The following is an 18,278-nucleotide window of genomic DNA, read 5'->3' on the forward strand; positions in this document are numbered from 1 at the left end:
CATCAAGACCCCTAGCTCCAGGGCATAAGTACCTTATGGAAGACTCCTAAACACTTGCCTTTGTTCCTGGATGCGGAAATACCAGACCACCATCTCAAATAAAAACCCCAGGTCCCAAGTAAGGAAATTCACTCTTTGCTTTCTGAGTCTCCTGGATGCTATGTCTATATCCACACTCTTATCTTTAATAAACAGCTCTCACTTCCTCTCAGCTTTGTTTGATTTCTATCCTGCGCAACACCAAGGATCCTCATGGCTGGTCCTGTGGGATCTCCTCTGGGTCTTCAGGCCCAGCCAGCCGGCATCAAGGGGACTTGGGTCAGGAGAGAGTGGACAAGCCAATGAGATAGGGCCAGATTCTGGATATATTCTAAAGGGGGCTCCAGCATCCACCCAGCTTCTCAGGCCAAAGACCTAGGTTATCCTTGATTCTTCCCCTTCTCTCATATCCCATATCCAATCCATCAGCAAGTCCTTGTGGTTCTAGCTCCAAAAAGTACTTCAAAGTCACTGTTTCTGTCCATCTCCACTGCCCCTGCAACCCAGCTAACAACCTGGACTTACCTCTCACCTGGATTGCTCCAAGATAGCCTCTTATCTGATCTCTCTGCTTCCTCTTTTACAATCCTTCTCCAAAGCCAGAGGAATCATCCTAAAAATTAAATATCACAGCAAGGATGCCTTCACTTGTAATCCTTTAAAAGCTTCCCAAAACATTAGGAAAAAGGCCCAAATCCATAGCATGAACTACAACAGCTAATGTTAACTGCCCCCGATGAGCTCTGAGTTCTCATCTCCATCCCTCTTTTTCTTGATCATCCTTCTCCAGCCATACTGGGCTCCTTCCTGTGTCTCAAACTCACCAAATTCATTTCTGCTTTGCAGCTATGCTGTCCCCTCTTACTAGGTCATGGTACCCAAGCTCTTTGCATGACTGACCTCCTATCAACTGTCAAATCTCAGCTCAACTGTACTCTCCTTAGAAACCTCCCTGATAACTCTCATCTAGTAAAGATACCATACGATATCTTGATATCTCGTATAGTCTACACGCCTCTTATCAGAAAACTCAGTCAAAGTAGGTTATTAAGGGAGTCAAAATAGGTTATTAAGTAAGATCACAGGCCAGTAAATGAGGTGGGGACTTTTGAAGCAGAAGGCTATCATACACTGTCAGGGCCAGAAGGGCTAGCCTCCCCTCTGACACTTGCATCCACTGGCAATGTCCAGGGGACATGTGGTTGACACCTCCATTGAAAGGACCGCCCTAACTGCTGGACAGCTTCGGAATTGGGATTTTCCTCATTCCGAGCTGCGATGATTCTCTGGAGCTACTACACTTTTGTGCCCTTCCAAGGAAACCTAAAACAAACAGAAACCCTCTTTTAGAGGTCTGTTTGGTTTCTCATCCCCAAACTTTTCCGGCAGGCTTGTTCTCCCATCCCAAGCTTCCCTCCAGGGCATTCTCTGCACTTCTTTCTCACCTACCGGGGTCCACAACAGCCTCGAGCAGTCCTGGTGGGATCTGGCTGACACTGGCCTTCCTCAGGCCCACGACCTTCCATCCGTTCCTTAGACATCAACCTCCCCGCCTTCAGTACGCCAAAATCTCTCGGCTGGAGCGAGCTCCACATCATCTCCCCGTGCTGTGCCTAGCACAGAGCCCAACAGAGTAATTTCTCTAAAATCGCTGGGGGAATCAACGCACAATCGCTCCTGAACTATCAAAGATTCCTATATCCCGTGGGAATTCAGAAGCCCAGTGTCCCGCCCAGCCCTACCCCAGACCCGCCCCTCAGCCTATCCCGCCCCAAGTCTCGTCTTTCCCTTTAATCACTCTCTCCAAGCGAGTAATCTTTCTGGGGCCTATAATCCCTGATGTTTCCCCCTATGCTGTCCCAAGTGGGAAAAAAAAACAACCAAATTTCGGTTGTTAGCAAAACAGTGATCCGGTCCCTGCGGTGACCACGCCCCCTTCGTCACGTTCCCGGGGCGAACCGGAAGGGATCGGGCAGCCCCTAGTTCGCAGACCCGGAAGTAGATGTGCCTCACGGAAGCCGGGTTTGGCCCTGCGGCTGCTGCTGTCGCCGCGGAGAAATTGTTGGAGCTGGCAGCCTAGGAATGGTGAGACCTCGCGGTTCGCTTCCGAGGGTTCTGAGCAGAGTTTGGGGCGAAATGGAGTTTTCCAGAGTGCCCCGGGGGAAGACCCCCCCCACAGTGTTTGGGGCCCCGCCCCGGTAGCGCCCTGAAAATCTGCGCATGCGTGAGCCGGACAGGACCAGAATCTGGTCCGAGATGTTACGCATGCGCAAAGGTGGCAAGCCGAAGGTGGGGTGAGACTTGGCCTGGGAGTTACTCCCCCTCCCTCGCCACCAGCCCGTGGGGCTTAAACCAGGGCTGCGAAAGCATCGGGGTGCACTCGGTGCTTTGCTTTTGAGTTGCAGGGCTGACTTCACCACTCTCATCCCGAGCTCCCGGAACAGACCTGCACTAAGCCCCTACCTTGGGTGTGCACTCGGGGGAGAACGGGGGTGGGGGAAGGCAGGGGGTGCAGACCTAGCCTCCGCCAGCCCGCGGAATCAGGCCCTTCACCTGCTCCCCAGGTGTCAGGATATCCAGCCGTATCCTACAGAGCGGAGCGGCGCGACTAGCGCACCTGGGGGCAGGGCGGGAAAGCTGTGCTGAGAGCCGCCCTGGTCTGAAGGGGCGGGGCCCGCAAGCGGCACGCCCCAATGAGTCCCCAGTACCTGAGTTCTCCCGGGGTTAGGAGCAGGCGCCCCAGGGCGGTTGATACTTGCTCAGTTCCCAAACCGCATTTTTTAGCTTCCACGCGGAACCACCCACTAAATCTTCAGCCAAAGCTGCAAATGGAAAAAAGAGAGAGAGATGGACTAATTGGAGTTCTATCTCCGTTTCCCTGCTTTGGCTTGGGAGGGCAAGGGGGGTGCTACTGAACTGAGTGGGCAGCGACGGGCGATAAGAAGTGAACCAGTAGTCCCTTGTTTCGTGCTGGTTTATAGTCGAGGCCCTTCACTTCGCGACTCTGAGTAGAATCATAGAGGTCCGTGGACCCCCTAAAATGCTATGTGTTTGTACATTTTTGTGGAGTGCATAGCTTTTATATTCTCAAAGATGCTGGTGACCTTTAGAAAGCTGTTGGTTTATCAGTGTCATATTGGCAGAATAGAGCCTCGTGTCTCTTCTTGTGTCTTCCCTAGCTTATGGGATCCTGGGGGAGCTGCTCCAGTATAAGGAGGTGAGGCTGGCCCGTTGGAAACCTGTGCCTCAGGGAGCCTCACTTCTCCTTTGCAGAATCTCCTCTCAGCCTCTAAGCTCACCTGGTCAGAATCCTTGGATGAGCCTGTGGGACCCTTCCTCCTAGCCCTGTGGTTTGGAACCAGTGGCTTTGGGACTGTAAGAGGATGGACAAAGGTAGTATGAGGCCGGGCCAGCTCCCCAAACGCTCAGGCGCCAAGCATCTGCTGATTCCACCCCGTGCCTGGCACGTATGTCTTTTCGTCCTGGCTGGGCATTGCCACCTCCCCCTGGGCCAGCACCACCCACGTACCTCTCGGCAGAGGCCGCAGTTGACTGACTTACTGTTGAGCTGGCGCTCTTTGGCATGGCTGCATTTTGATGGCAGAGGGAGCAGTTATGCCCAGAGCCTCTGGTGTGTCGGCATCACCAGTCTGACCTGAGCACCATGTGCTGCACGACATGACACGTGGCACCGGGAGAACTGCCCAGCGTGGAAGGTCTGGGCCAGGTCTGAGCCCAGATGGGATCTGGATGGCCAAGGAACTCCCACCATAAAACCTCAAATGTCAAGGAAGCAGGGGAAGGGCCAGGAGGGCTGGTAGAGGGGTGCGGGCGGGGGGGAGGGGCAGAGGAGGGGTCCCATGTTCAGAGGCTCAAGGCTCTGCTGGGCACTTAGGAGACCTGAGTTCACCACTTCTTTTTTTCTAGATTCTCAGGGGCTGCTAGATTCATCTCTGATGGCATCAGGCACTGCCAGCCGTTCAGAGGATGAGGAGTCACTGGCAGGGCAGAAGCGGGCTTCCTCTCAGGCCTTGGGCACCATCCCTAAACGGAGAAGCTCCTCCAGGTAGGAAGAGTTCAGAGGGTCAGGGCCTGGGCAAGGACGTTAGGTGCTGCATGCCTTAGCCACTGTTGGGAATGGCTGCTTGAGCCCCTGTGGGGCCTAAGTGATGGCAGAGCTTTGGGCTTTTCCTGCTGAGCACGGGAGGGAGATCTTAGGTCTCTGACATGAAATCTGTGGCGCGGTACCCTGTCATCTCAGAGGGGAGGAGCACAGCAGTTCTGTGCCCTGTCCCCTGCGCTGGGGCAGTTAGCAGCCAGCCGGGACCCCGCGCTGCCTCAGAGGCTGGGTGTGTGCGCGTGGGTATGAGGAGGACGGACAGGGGATGCTCACTGGGTCGGACTCTCCACAGGTTCATCAAGAGGAAGAAGTTTGACGATGAGCTGGTGGAGAGCAGCCTGGCTAAGTCCTCTACCCGGGCGAAGGGGGCCAGTGGGGTGGAACCAGGGCGCTGTTCAGGGAGTGAACCTTCCTCCAGTGAGAAGAAGAAGGTGAGAGATTGCAAGATGTGGGGGCGGGGGCCAGATTTTGTATTTCCCCACCACCTTTGCCAGCTGGCAAGAGCACTCCAGAGGAGACTTGTGAGGAAATCTGGTGGCCCCAGCCCCATCCTCAGCTGCCTCCCTTCTGGGAGCCCATCTCTTCTCCCTACTCCCCCTTTCTTGCCGCACCCCCCCCCCACACACACACCCTGTCAGTGTGTCCTGTATCACATTCTGTGTGGGAGGCATAGAGCGTGCATCTATTCTGGGAGCAGACAGCCTGTTCCCAGCATTGCTGGGTGTAAAAATAACCCCCAGGTGGCATTGCTCTGGCCCTAGACACCATACCAGTCAGAGTGGATTCCTGGTATCCTCCCCACCCACCCTCCACTCTGGCGTTGAGGGTGTCACCAGCAAAGAGAAGACCCCATAAGGTCAAGGACCATGTAGAAGTACTTTGGGGGTGGGGGGGCTAGGAGGCTGGGCTGCCACACGCAGTATGGGAAGCTCAGGGCCTGAAGCCCAAGCTGCCCCAATGCTGGCTTTGAGCTCATTCTCTTCCTGTTCTCTGCCCAGGTGTCCAAGGCCCCTAGCACTCCTGTGCCGCCCAGCCCAGCGCCAACGCCCGGACTTACGAAGCGTGTGAAGAAGAGCAAACAGCCGCTTCAGGTGACCAAGGATTTGGGCCGCTGGAAGCCGGCGGATGACCTCCTGCTCATCCACGCCGTGCTGCAGGTAATGCACGCTCCCCTCCTTCCCCAGCCTGCGGTCCCCAGCCCCCGGACTAGCCCAGCAGCACCCTGGGGGTAGCAAGCGAAGGGTTCTTCCCAGCTCTCAGGCTGGGGCCAACCCATCGGGGGCCTTGCAGACCAATGACCTGACGTCGGTCCACCTGGGCGTGAAGTTCAGCTGCCGCTTCACCCTTCGGGAGGTCCAGGAGCGCTGGTACGCCCTGCTCTACGATCCTGTCATCTCCAAGTGAGTGGGGTTGGCTCCCGCAGCAGGGAGGTACTGGGAGCACCAGAATTTGGCTCCTAGAACAGACAGAATTATACAGAAGCCCAAGGGAGGGACCTGGGAGGCAGGACTCATGGGACCTTGCATCCCCTGGGATGATACTGAAACCAGCCAGGCTTGGGAGGGACGCTTCTTCCTGCTGCCAACCCTGCTGGTCCTGGCTTGATGCTAGCGGTGAGGGGATCTGGAAGCTGAAGAAGTAGCATGGGAAAAAACACCTGAATGAGTGCCAGGAGTCCTGGTTCCACCACTGTGTGCATTGTGGTTTGGGGCAGGTCACTTTCCAACCTTTCCACACTGACCTCCCATAATTTCTTTCTCCATAAGAGGGAATTGGAACAAAAGAATATGAGGGCCCCTAAAAGTCCAAGTTCCAAGTAAACCTGTGCGCCCATGCGGTGCGCACTCTTCCTGCTCAGCCACTTCATTTATCGTCGTCAGAGTTGGTCGGATGCTTAGCACCCGTCTTCTGCTCCGAAGTCCCTAGCACCACTTAATCTGTAGCCTGGGTCCTGACAGCCAGGAAGTGGGCGGGGCTCAGTTTTGGAAAGAGGATGTGGTGGGCAGTGGGTGGTAGCTTTGGCCAAGTAAAGAGGAAGGTCTTGGGGAGGGAGCAGGAGCTGGTCTCAGGGTCTCCCTCAACTGGCCTCTGCGGGCTGTGCCTTTGAGTCTCTGCAAGGGAGTAAACACTGGAAACTCAGTTGGCTGAGTTACCTGTGTGTGTTATGCTTTCAACAAACCCATGAGGCCACAGGCGTTGTGCTAAGCCTTGGCTCTTCCTGTTGAGGGCCTGGTCTCTAGTTCTGGATCTCAAAGGCCTGCAGGAACCCCAGATTGCTAGACACCCTCCCTTCAACCCTGCCCTCTTTCTCACAACCCCGCCCCCCACCACGCCAACCCAGGCTGGCCTGCCAAGCCATGAGACAGCTGCACCCGGAAGCCATTGCGGCCATCCAGAGCAAGGCCTTGTTTAGCAAGGCTGAGGAACAGCTGCTGAGCAAAGTGGGATCGGTAAGGCTGACGGGCAGGGTAGGGGACTGAGCACTGGGAAGACTACTGCTGTGGGGAGGCCCCGTTGCCTGGAAACATGCCCTGCAGGTGCTCATATGTCTGCAGGGGCCTTTGTGGATGGGGTCCTCAGGAAGAGCCCAGACTGGCTCCCTCTTCTTCCAGCTCCTGGTGGGGGTGGGTGGTGGGGGTGGTAAGGCGGAGACGAGAATGAGCAAACCCAGGTGCTGAGAACAGGCTCCTTGTCCTCCAGACCAGCCAGCCCACCCTGGAGACGTTCCAGGACCTGCTGCACAGACACCCCGATGCCTTCTACCTGGCCCGTACCGCCAAGGCTTTGCAGGCCCACTGGCAGCTCATGAAGCAGTATTACCTGCTGGAGGACCAGACAGGTAACTGGCTCCGGGAGCTGGCAGAGTGGGTGCGCTGCGTGTGCGTGAGGTGGTCTGGGCCCGGCTGCCCTCAGGTGCCCAGGAACGGATCCCTCAGTGGCCCCTGGTGTCTTGCACCTCCCTGCGGCAAAACCAGTGCCTTCCAGAAGGAAGGAAAGTGGCTGGAATGATACTCAGCAGCGTGGTAAGGGTAGCCTTGTCTGGAATCCCGAGCAGAAAGTCCAGATGGCAGGGGTGTATCCCATTTCCTGTTTTTGTTGTCATTTTTGGCCTATTTTACCGTTACGTAATGACATTGAAACATGAATAAAATGTGAAAGTCCCCTTCACTGCTTACCCTTCCCCGTTTCCCTCCCTAGAGATGCTGGTATCCTGGAGATGGTACTTTTTGTAAGTCTTTCTGCCCTTTCCCTCTTTCCACATTCCTTCTTGTTCCTTCTTGCTGCTTTGGAGCCATTCAGAAATCCCCACTGGGCCTTCACACCCAGGCCCTCTGCCTTCCTCCTCTCCCGGGGGCCCGAAGGCCCTCTGCTTCCCTTCCCTCACCAGCAGGCTCTCACTCCCAGTGACAGGTACTGGGAAGGTCAGCTGACGAAACTGGGTGCAACTCCTCAGTTCTGTCTGGGACTCGGGGTCAGCCTTTCATCGTACGTCATAGTACAGACACTCTCCGCTCTCACTTCTGGACGGTATTGGCCGTCAGCGTCTCCAGAGTTCATGCTGTTCTGGAAATGAGGCTGTGCCTATGCCCCCCACCTGCTCCCTGGGTCCTACTGCTCCTGGTTACTAAAAGAAACTCCTGCAGGAGGATTTTAGGAAATCTTGTCAGGGAGGGCCCCATCTTTTCTTCCTGAGGATCTCTGAATTTAGTGGGCTGCTCTCTTCATTCCTGCAACTTCCATATCTCTGCTTCGGGCTCAGGCTCAGGCGTCACTGCATTCCCGCAGAGAGAGTGGACGCTGGGTAAAGTCTATTTTTGCTGCTAGAGCTAGCTTCTTGGAAAGTTAGTTTGTGTAACTTAGAGATTTAATTTTTCTCCTCACGAGGCTTGTCTGTGGGTATTGGGTTTCTCCTCAGCTGGCTGGTGCCGGGAGGCCCTAAGAACGGGCATGTACGCTGCTTCGCTCTCGAGTCGGTTGAGTATTCGGTTAGTGGGGTTTTAGGCAGCTGTGGCGGGGGGCGGGGGGAGCCGGCTGGGGGGTGGCCCACCCCAGTCCCTTGTCTCCCACACGGTCTGACCTTGGGGAGCTGGGGGGCAGGTGGAGCGCTTGTGGTTCCTGTGCAGCCCCCCTCGCTTCCCGGGCAGGCAGTGACGACACCCCCGGGGTTGACAGACTCCTCAACCAGTGGCGTCCTGGCCACTAGCTAGTTGTCACCGCGGTCCTGGGAACAGCTCAGCAGCAGTTTTCAGAGTTTGGCGGCCCCAGCCCCTTGATAGTTTGGTCAGTGGAAAACCTGAAGAACTTGCATGAAGCTATCCTCAACATACCTGATGGACTCTAATATTGTATTCCATTTCGTATTTTTGGAAAAAATGACAACTCATCTCGTGGCCCCCGAGGCGCCCTGACCCACGGTCGGCGAGCGGCTGGAGGGGGATGCTCCTGTCACACTGGGCACCTGGGCGGCGGGGCTGGCCGGGCCGCGCCTCTCCTCCCGCCGCGTGGGGCAGAAAACGTCGGGGAGCGAGTGATGGGCTAGAGAAGCCACGTGGGTTTGGAATCAGGAGAGCAGAGCTTGCATCCTGGGTCTGTCCCGACCCGAGGCCTGTGGTGAGCGCTCGTTCCTGTAGGCGTCTGGCCACGGTACAGGGGTGCGGACAGCAGAGCCCGCCCGCCTTTGTTCACGGCCACGCAGAGCCCCTGCGCTCTGAAAAACGCACACAGGAGGTCAACTTTAATTCCCTTTTCTTTCTAGAAGCGCCTCTGCCCTTAGCTAACGTCAGGAACGCTTTGTGTCAAACTAGCTCGCTGCCTGATACGGCTTGTGCTCTGTTAACCTGTTGCTCTCGGCGCAGAACTGTCCCCACAGGCCCAGTCTTCCCAGTTGGTCCCCTTGGTTCAGTCACTGCCCGCAGCGTCGGGCGGAGTAGGAGGGGCGGCGCTGACCAGCTCTCCGTCCTTTGTTCAGTGCAGCCACTGCCCAAGGGGGACCAAGTGCTCAACTTTTCTGACGCAGAGGACCTGATTGATGACAGTAAGCTCAAGTGAGTAGCTGGGGCCCCGGGCAGGGGACAGAGCGCTCGGGGCTGCCCGGCCCTACCTCCTGCTGCAGAGAACCGTGCCCAGCCCACACTCAGCCTCATGCTCCGCTCATCACCTAGTCTCCTTGCTGAGCCCCCCACCCCTACCCCCGGGGAAGGAGGCTAGCCCAAGGCCAGAGGAGCAGCCTCCTGAGGGGCTGGGGGACCCCCGAATGCACCAAGTAGCCCCTGCTGGTAGGGGCAGGTGAGCTGGAAGCAGATCCTGATTCGTCCTTCTCCCCGCACAGGGACATGCGAGATGAGGTCCTGGAGCATGGTGAGTGTACCCGGGGGCACGGTTAGGGGGTAGAAGCCTGTGCCGGCGCGGAGGACCAGTACAAGGAGCTGGTGACCGCAGAGTACCCCTCCTTACCGCCCCTTCCCCCTAGAGCTGACCGTGGCCGACCGGCGCCAGAAACGAGAGATCCGACAGCTGGAACAGGAGCTGCATAAGTGGCAGGTGCTGGTGGACAGCATCACAGGTGAGGCGGGGACCGGGGGGCCGCGCTCCCGCTCCCTCCGCCCCACCCTGGGCCCCTGCGCGTGCGTGGCTGGGTGCCCCCTCTTTTCCCGGGCCCCTGGCTGCCTGCCTTCCACCCGTGGCCGCGAGGGCTGGGCCCTGCCTGACACGGGCTCTGCTCCTCCCCCAGGCATGAGCTCTCCTGACTTCGACAACCAGACGCTGGCCGTGCTGCGGGGCCGCATGGTGCGGTACCTGATGCGCTCTCGAGAGGTAAGCGGGCCCAGCCCGTCTGCTCCCGCAGCTTGCCCTCCTCTGCCGGTCTCGCCCTCGCCGACCTTCCTGTGTCTGGTTCCTCACTTCTCCTCTTTCCCTGGCCTGTGTAGACCGTTCCTCAGGTCCCAGCCCTCACCTGCCCCCTTTCCCCAGATCACCCTGGGCAGAGCCACCAAGGATAACCAGATTGACGTGGACCTGTCTCTGGAGGGTCCAGCCTGGAAGATCTCCCGGAAGCAAGGTACCAGCAGCAAGCAGTGCGAGGGTGCTCCTCCCAGCCTCTCGCTGCCCTCCGGCCCTGTGGCTTGGTCTCCCTGGGAGCCCTCGTGGAGCAGCTGGGGCTGAGCAGCTGGTATTTCAAGATCTCTAACTTGGGGGTCATGGGGGCCTTCTGGCCTGTCCCTGGAAAGCATGTGGGTGGGGCCTTTAGGCTGTCTTCGGGCCTTCCCTGTCTCCTCATCCGCCGTCGCCCCTTCATCCCCACAGGAGTCATCAAGCTGAAGAATAACGGTGATTTCTTCATTGCCAATGAGGGCCGGCGGCCCATCTACATTGATGGGCGGCCTGTGCTGTGTGGCTCCAAATGGCGCCTCAGCAACAACTCCGTGGTGGAGGTGAGCTGAGAGGGAGGTGGAGAGGTCAGGATGAGACCAGGGCCGTGGGGAACCGGGACGTGGGCCTGGCCCCCAGTCCCACCTCTGTCCTCAAGCCACTCTGGTCTCCCGCCCATAGATTGCCAGCCTGAGATTCGTCTTCCTCATCAACCAGGACCTCATTGCCCTTATTCGGGCCGAGGCTGCCAAGATCACGCCACAGTGAGGAGTGGGGGCAGGACCCGTGTGCTCTCTCTGGCCTCAGTTTCCCTGCCATTCCACCCCCTTGGAGCTGGGAACTCAGGCTCCTGGAAAAACCATAGTGGGCAGGAGTAGACCCAACTGCCGGCCCAATGATCTGAGCCTCTGTGGGAAGGCAGGGCTGGTCCTTGAGAAGCCCCTAGAGGCTGGAACCCTCCGGCTTCCTTAGAGCCAGAGCCCCTCCTCTCCTCCCCTCTCTGCAGGCCACCCTCTTCCCCTCAGATTCCCACCTTTGCCCCTTTGTCTCCAGCTGATTAGCTTCAGACTTTTCCTTTATTATTGTTCTTTTGTAAATAAAAAGCACCAAGTTCCAAAGTAGCTCCTTTTATTTATTTTTTTTTTAATATAAAAAACGGGACTGGTGAGGCAGGGACACATGCAGGGGGTGGCAGAATCCCTCCTTGGCCTCAGGCCTCTGTCCCCCATCCTGCAGAGGGAAACAGAGGAGTAGGCTGAGGAGGGGCCCAGAGATTCCCAGCCTGGGGCCTGCCCCTGAGGCTCTTTAATTCTCCGGCTCCCCACCCTGAGCCGGGGGGGGCGGGCAGCACAGAGTCCTGGAGGGGTGGCTGCCCCCTTCCTCCGCCCCGCGTTCAGGCCGGGCCCCAGATGGCAGCATGTCTGGCAACACGGAGGTCTGGGGCTGGCAGTCAGACCCCTGTGCCTTCTTCCTGGGTCCACTGGACTGTGCCAGAGCCATGACAGCCGATAAGCACCATCTCCAGGCTGTGGGGTTCCCAGGGCAAGGCCAGGCCCCCTGACCCTGGTGGGGGCTCTCCAGTGCTAGCAGCCTCAGCCTGGTTCATGGGCTCTGGTGGCCCAGTCCTAGCCCCTGCCTCAGGAGGTGGCGAACCAGGGGTGCTGGGCTCGGGGCAGAGTTCTCCTGAGCCCGGGGGCTCGGAGTCAGAGGTGGAGGCCCAGAAAGCTGTGGCTCGAGGCCAAGGGGAGCTCTGAGATGCTGGGGGGCCCCAGGGCCAGGGTGCCACGAGGGGAGGGGGCCCTGGGCGAGGGTGGGGCCAGGTCCCACTCAAGACAGAGCCAGCTGGGGGCTGCAGGCAGTAGGAGGATGTCCCAGTGTCCACACACAGAGGCTGCAAGAGCCCGGAGGCGCTGGCTAGGCACGGCCCCTCTCCTGCTGCCCGAGGGCAAGGGCTCTCCCCGTGGGGTGCCAGGACTTGCTGCACAGCCTGGCGAAGTGACTGCAGGCCCTCCCGCATCTGCAGCACCTGCTCAGACAGCTCTGTCACCTTTGGGGAGCGAGGGAGGAGGAAAGAGCTCGAAGTTAGAGGAGTCCGGACCTCCCCCCTCCCTGCCTCCAGCTCGCCCCTCACCCACCGCCTGCCGCAGCTTGTCCAGGGTGTCTGTGCTCCTTGCCTCGCCAGGCCCGAGGGGAACAGTGAGCAGGCCATTCTCTGCGAACAGGAGGAGGACGAGTCACCAGCCGGCACCGGGAAGAGGAGATGGCCCGGCACGCGGGCCCCTGCCCCAGTTAGCACAGACCGCCGTGGCCTGGCGGGACCGGACGCCAGCAGCGGCCACTTCCAGCCTTGCCCTGGCTGCGGAATTCTGCCCAAACCGCCGGGGGGTCTCGGGCACGCTGCCCGGCGCTTTCCCCTCGGGAAGCTGCTCTTTGTGCCTGTCCTCCAGACACGGGAGCGCTCCGGGGCGCTCATTCCCTGGTCCACTCTCACAGCCACTCACAGCCCTCTGTCCTCCCCAGGGTCGTAGCAACATCATCCCACTTCACACGCACAACCGCCGTATTACAGACCAGAAGCTGGGGCGAGAACCGGGACCCCGCCGCCGGAGAGCTGACCGCAGGGGGCCGAGCCGCGTCCCCGGCGGCCTTCCGACAGCAGGGGCTGGTCTTCCCCACCGCACTGCCCCGCCCAGCCGTGTAGGTTGAGAAGGGCAAGAGGGCAAGAGGGCAAGAAGGCTGGACCCCGCCAGCCCCTCAGGTTTACAGGGCCAAGAGGCAGCCCTGCTGACCTCCCCCAGCCCCGCTGGAACCCGCGCCCCAGTACCTGGCCCAGGGGAGGGACTGCTGCTGCACTCGGGGCCAGACCGCCCCACACGGAAGGAGAACTTGGGCTGGTCGGAGCCACAGCCGTCCTCAATGCCATCGACTACCCTGCGGACACAGGGGCCAGGGCGACAGATCAGTCCTGCCCCGGCCCGGGGCAGGTAACACTTGGGCCCTTTCCTTAGGAGCTTGCGGTTTTGCTAGGGATCCAAACCTGAGCAACATGACACAGCGGGAATTCTAAGCAGTGAACAGCCAGGCACCAAATGGTGGGGTGGGGGGCGGGGGGCGGCACAGGAAGGTAGAGTCCAAGAAGACTTCCTGGAGGAGGCAGGGATGGGTTAGGATGGAAGGAGGGGAAGGACTGTGTCCGGCTGAGGCCCCAGCCCTATCCCCACCACCTCTGCCAGAGTGCAGTGGCCCAGGGCCTGCTTACCTGGGGCTCAGATCCGGGGGTACGTTCCATGGCACAGAGGGCAGCTGCAGGCCCTCTAAGCTTCGAGGGTGGACAGAGGGGCCAGCCTCAGCCTGCGAAGCCCCTGCCCTGCTGGGCCGTCCCCTGCCCCTCAGCCTGGGCCGGGGCGCCGTTTGACGTGGGGATAGCAGCTTAGCAGCTGAGGAGGAGGAGGTGCAGCTGGGGGACAGCAAGGGGCTGGAAGGCTCATCGGCTGGGGCTGGGGAGGCCGTGGGGCCCTGCTCCCCATCCGTCTCCTTCTCCTCCAACGTGGACATAAGGGTGTTGTCGCCACTCAGGGAGCTGGTGTCCGCCTGGGGACAGTGGGAGACAGGGAAGCGGCATGGATAGCCCTACTGTGCCCCACTCACCTGCCCCACCCCGACCTCTTCTCCCTAGAAGGAGCCATCTTTGTTCAACTGGATGCCCAATATCTCCCACCCTCAGAGAAAGAGGCTCAGGTGTGTATGGGGGGGCGGGGACTGCTTTTCTGCTGCCACCACAAAGCCACGAAGCCCTGACGGAATTTGCTGCCTCTCAAAATTCTAGCCAAATGTGGATACACCACCCCTCTACTTGGTCCCTCAGGCTAACCCAACTATCCAGGAGAACACCGTGCTAAAAACAGGTTTGGAATTAATGATACAAGCCAGGAAAATTCAAAGCCCCTCAGAACAGTTCTCTCTCACGGTGAAGAAGCAGGGGGAGCCACAGGGCTCTCTGCAGAGGCGGCCCGGAGGACAAGTGCCTGGCCCTCCCCGGGGGCCCCATCCCTCATGTGCGGCCCTCAGCCTCCATCCCTTAAGACTTGGCTGTGGACCAGGCCAGGCCGTCTCAGATGGGCCAGGGAGAGCCGGGAGGGCGGTGGGAGCTAAAGGACAGCGTGGGTGTGAAGGGACAGGAGACGGGAGCGTGTAGACGCCCCACGGCGTGTGGCGCTGCTAACACCAGGCCAGACGCTCACACAGTGCCTCCTAAACCCAACCTCTGCCCACCTCCTCAGGCCCCTGGCACCCCGGCCCCCTCTGCACACATTCCCAGTGCTCCCACCTCTGCGTGGCCTCCACCGGCACCCAGGTTATAGCTGAGTTCCCCTCGGAGGCCCCGGCTGAAGCGTGGGGCAAACTCGGGGTACAGTGCGAGGCTCTCGTGCAGCCCAGCCAGCTGTAGACACTGTAGGACGCAGTAGGTCAGCCCCTTTACGTCAGCATTGGCCTTGACCACCTGCTCCCGCTGGGGCAGCTCGCAGCCAATCAGATCACCCTTCCCTGGAAGCGGAAGCAGAGGTCAGTGAGCCCTGCCCCTCCGGCCCTGGGCAGGGGAGTCAAGCAGAGGCAGCTGAGCTTCCCCTGTGAGCTCCGTGGGGCCTTGAGAGCCAGCACAGAGAGGGTGCCCAGGCCCTAGCCAACCCCTGCTGCCTGCCCCCGGCTCTTCGGGCAGGCTTGGAGGGAGACGCACTGAGATCCAGGTGCTCAAGCACATCCGGGATCGAAGCCACTGTGCTGGACCCATTTGAATTTTAGCTCTAAGACCACTGAGCAGTCCCCAGGCTGCCTGTAGCTCCGAATCCCTTACGAAAGCTAAGCCAATCACTCCCAGGCCCCATCTCTACCTACGGAATCATGATACCTACAGGAGACCCACCATCCGATATTGTTCAAGCCTCACAGGTGATTCAGGCGGGGCTTGTCCAGGAACCCGGAGGTTAGTGCCCCGTGGGGCACAGCGCTGTCAGGCGGCCACATTACTTCATCTCCCTGAGCCCTGGTGCTTGCACGACTGATTTTGTGTTGGACTGAGTCGTGGTGCTTTCTGGATCTTACCAGAAGGTGTCAATGGAGGGTTTTCCCCCCACCCAGCTGAGGCTGCCACCTGGCCAACAGCATTGTACAATGACATCAATTACAGTCTGCATCCCCATCTCGGAGAGGTTAAATTGTAGGGAAGAAATGTTCATCTTAGAATCAATGAGCTAGGGGCGCCTGGGTGGCTCAGTCGTTAAGCGTCTGCCTTCGGCTCAGGTCATGATCCCAGGGTCCTGGGATCGAGCCCCACATCGGGCTCCCTGCTCCGCGAGAAGCCTGCTTCTCCCTCTCCCACTTCCCCTGCTTGTGTTCTCTCTCTCGCTGTGTCTCTCTCTGTCAAATGACTAAATAAAATCTTTAAAAAGAAAAAGAATCCATGAACTAGAGTGTCTCCAATCAGGGACACGTGAGGATTAAACGAGTTAGGGCAGGTAAAGCGCCTGACACAGAGACGGCCAAAGTTCATTTCCATCCTCGCCCTCCGGACAAGAGTGCCCTACAGACGGCTCCCAACAGGGCTGGCATGCTGTGGGTGCTTCGGCAGAGCCCACTCACTGCCCAACCCACTGTCCGAGTTCACAAGACTGGGAAGCCTTTCCTTACCCTCAAGGAAAAAGATGGATCACTGCCACCCCCCGCCGCAGGCCGCCTCCTGCTGCAGAACTGAGCTTAGCAGCCTCCTGTAAATGTGCGTGGACTTTTGCTCAAACTTAAGTGTAGAAGGCATCGCTTTTAAATCGTATTTTCTTGGTTTGGGGCCATCCTTCTGGTTCCTTCTGAGAGCTGTTTGGATCTCCATGTGCTCATCTGATGAATGAGCTCTCTCTCCTTGTGTGTGTCATCTGGAAATAGGAGAAGTGTGTATTTTTTTGTCTTCATCCAAAAGGTGAGACAGAATTGAGAAAAAGGACAAGACTGATGACAGAGCTCCGTGCCACTGGTCTCAGACCAGAGACGGCTCTGCAGGCTGGCCTCTCGGCTGGAACCTCTCAGCTCTCCGTCCCCCTCAGGTCTTCTTGGCGCCGGCACCCAGTCCGCCTCTTCTCCTGCCCCCACAGCTGATTGTGGGTGCTTAGCTGTCAGTTCAGACACAGAGGTAGGGGCCAGAATCACTGCACCGTGAGCCTCCGCAGTCGGCAGCAGGCAGGAAGCCCCTGGATGTCCGGCTAAGGAGGCGGGTGGGGGCGGGGGTGAAGGCGAAGTAGAAAACCGGCTGGTGGGGAGCCAGGAATTCACCAGGGCATCCAGACCCTTGTCAAGTCAACAGCTGAAACAGTTCAGCAGGAACGCGAGGGATCAAAGGTGGTAAAATTCCAGTGCTGGGGACACAGGCAGTGAGGCAAAGGCCTGGGGCACAGGCAGGGGACATCCTTAGGGATCCGTCTTAATAGTGAACATTATTCTGCACCCTTGTTCCTGGCATCAGGGAAGAATCGTTCTTGCAGGACCGATGCCAGCTCCCAGCCTCACGGCTTCCTCGGCTCCGAGCTGAAAACCATCTGTTTAATAATCCGCTCGACAGTCTTGACCAGTCTGCGGTTGTCAAAATCTGTTTGCCCTTCTGAATCTCTCCGGTTCTCCCTCATTTCTTAATGTTGCCAGCAATATGTGAGTGGCCATAGTTCCATTCGCTCAGAGTCCTGGCATAAGAGGCATCTAGGCCCAGAAGCCAAACTCAAAAAAGACTCAAAGTGAAAGGTGTGGCAGCCTCTGGCCTCTCTTACCTCCCAGACCCCCTTTATGGTATTTCTTTTTCCTGTTGGAAGATCACCCTCCTCAAGGGAGAGGAGAGGGACACACAGTAGCTGCTGGTTGTCTGGTCTTTTTAATTCTCCAGGTTAGTGACAAACCTCAGCCCCTCCAGGGGTCAGCTATCTGCACAGTGAGTCTACTGAGTCCTTGGCTGAGGATTCACCTCCCTTCCACCTCCTGGGCGAGGCCCTCCATGACCTAAGCCGATCCCAGAGTTTGCACCTGCTGGGTTCACTGCTGAGAGCCTCCCACAGCTGGGGAGCTGTGCAGCCCTGTTTCCCAAAGCAAGCTTGCACCTGCCTTCCTAAAGCCTCGTGAGTGCGTCCTGCCACCCTGAAATCGTGCCCTTTCTTCGGGACACAGCTCTCCCTCGAGCAAAGCGCCTGAGAGCACAGTGAATGAAACCTGAGCTTTAGGGTTGGTGGATAAGGCTCTAACCCCTCCTGCCAATTTATGAACCTCTCCAAGCCCCCCTGCTCCTTCCAGGCAAAACAGGCCCGACACCAGCGCCCCTGCCATGAGTTTTGCGAGGTCTGTGTGAACGGAAGCACCTAAGTGCCAGCCCGCCTGCGAGACTCAGGGTCAGCACTGTTAACGACATCCATCCACACCTGCAAGCTCTTCTTCCTCGTCCAGGGACTTGACGACCCATCTCCACCTCCTTCTTTGGCCACGAAGGGAAGTATACAGGCAGAGTCTGAGCCCTGCCTTCACCCACCCGTGCCCTGGGCCCTGCTCTGTGACCGGCCGTGGCTGGCCCCGCCAGGAGAGCTCCCACTGGCCCCTCGCAGCCCTGCCTGAGCTCTCTCTCCAGCACTGCTCTTCCTCCTTGACGGGGAAATGCTGATCCCCCCACCCCCTCCTCGGCTCTGGGCTGGGCCTGCACTCACTCAGGGAGCCTCGCACGCCTGCAGCACAGTTTCCAGCTCTTTGTGTTGCCACCTGGTGGTCACTGGGCCCGCTGTGAGCTTTGCCCTGGGCTCCACGGCTCCTCCCGACTCTATCCTGGCTGTTTCCCGGGGCCGCCTTAACTGTGTCCTCTGTCCGTGCTTCTGCTGAGGGGGCCCCCGTCCCACCCGCCTCCCGCAAGGCCCTGCGTCCCCTCCTGCCCCCACACACCTAGGATCGCGAGTACAGTGCCCCCCTTGAGCACCTCCATGGAGCCAGAGCAGACGAAGTAGAGGGCCTGGAGAGCGTCCCCTTGGTGGATGAGGTACTCGCCCGGCGTGCAGAAGGCGGGCCGCAGGGCCAGGGACAGTGCCCGCAGGCAGCCGCGGCTCGCGGCCTCAAACAGGGGCAGCTGCAAAACCTCCTTGTGCAGGTGCATGGCGATGTCTGCCCGGAGCTCGTCCGGGAGGCTCTGCAGCAGCTGGGGGGGGGGGGGGGGGGGGGGGGGGGGGGGGGGGGGGGGGGGGGG

At 59.0% G+C, this 18,278-nt stretch overlaps 2 protein-coding genes across 4 annotated transcripts in view; one reads left to right on the forward strand and one right to left on the reverse strand.

Moving 5' to 3' along the window:
• Positions 1 to 2,024: 2,024 nt before the first annotated feature.
• Positions 2,025 to 11,150, forward strand: MCRS1 (microspherule protein 1). 3 transcript variants are annotated; one of them, XM_021704916.2, is made up of 15 exons: positions 2,025 to 2,124; positions 3,313 to 3,432; positions 3,967 to 4,105; positions 4,452 to 4,590; positions 5,158 to 5,316; positions 5,450 to 5,559; positions 6,501 to 6,609; positions 6,860 to 6,998; positions 9,129 to 9,204; positions 9,489 to 9,517; positions 9,630 to 9,722; positions 9,891 to 9,973; positions 10,130 to 10,217; positions 10,463 to 10,590; positions 10,709 to 11,139. In XM_021704916.2, exons 2-15 carry the CDS (start codon positions 3,423 to 3,425, stop codon positions 10,793 to 10,795), a joined length of 1,389 nt encoding a protein of 462 aa, XP_021560591.1. In that variant the 5' UTR covers positions 2,025 to 2,124; positions 3,313 to 3,422; the 3' UTR covers positions 10,796 to 11,139. The 3 variants fall into 3 exon arrangements, with proteins under 3 accessions (XP_021560591.1, XP_021560592.1, XP_044770789.1); XM_021704917.2 differs by lacking the exon at positions 3,313 to 3,432 and having other exon boundaries at positions 2,044 to 2,124; positions 10,709 to 11,150; XM_044914854.1 differs by lacking the exons at positions 2,025 to 2,124; positions 3,313 to 3,432 and adding an exon at positions 3,529 to 3,766.
• Positions 11,151 to 11,408: 258 nt separating this feature from the next.
• Positions 11,409 to 18,278, reverse strand: part of KCNH3 (potassium voltage-gated channel subfamily H member 3) — a 17,297-nt gene continuing 10,427 nt past the window's right edge. The window contains exons 10-15 of the mRNA XM_021704914.1: positions 17,981 to 18,230; positions 14,355 to 14,572; positions 13,287 to 13,618; positions 12,852 to 12,958; positions 12,163 to 12,239; positions 11,409 to 12,074 (exon numbers count right to left, since the gene is read on the reverse strand). Of these exons, the coding sequence (XP_021560589.1) occupies positions 11,478 to 12,074; positions 12,163 to 12,239; positions 12,852 to 12,958; positions 13,287 to 13,618; positions 14,355 to 14,572; positions 17,981 to 18,230 (1,581 nt within the window). The 3' untranslated portion in view covers positions 11,409 to 11,477. The remainder of the gene's footprint in view (positions 12,075 to 12,162; positions 12,240 to 12,851; positions 12,959 to 13,286; positions 13,619 to 14,354; positions 14,573 to 17,980; positions 18,231 to 18,278) is intronic.

This window comes from Neomonachus schauinslandi, chromosome 5, assembly GCF_002201575.2.
Source record: "Neomonachus schauinslandi chromosome 5, ASM220157v2, whole genome shotgun sequence".
Taxonomy (NCBI): domain Eukaryota; kingdom Metazoa; phylum Chordata; class Mammalia; order Carnivora; family Phocidae; genus Neomonachus; species Neomonachus schauinslandi.

Bases quoted from the DNA above. Each gene is read 5' to 3' on its own strand.
- MCRS1 (XM_044914854.1), top strand. From the start codon at position 3,718: ATGACACGTGGCACCGGGAGAACTGCCCAGCGTGGAAGGTCTGGGCCA. The intron at 4,106-4,451 runs GTAGGAAGAGTT...GACTCTCCACAG, and splicing joins AAACGGAGAAGCTCCTCCAG to GTTCATCAAGAGGAAGAAGT. The intron at 6,610-6,859 runs GTAAGGCTGACG...CTTGTCCTCCAG, and splicing joins TGCTGAGCAAAGTGGGATCG to ACCAGCCAGCCCACCCTGGA.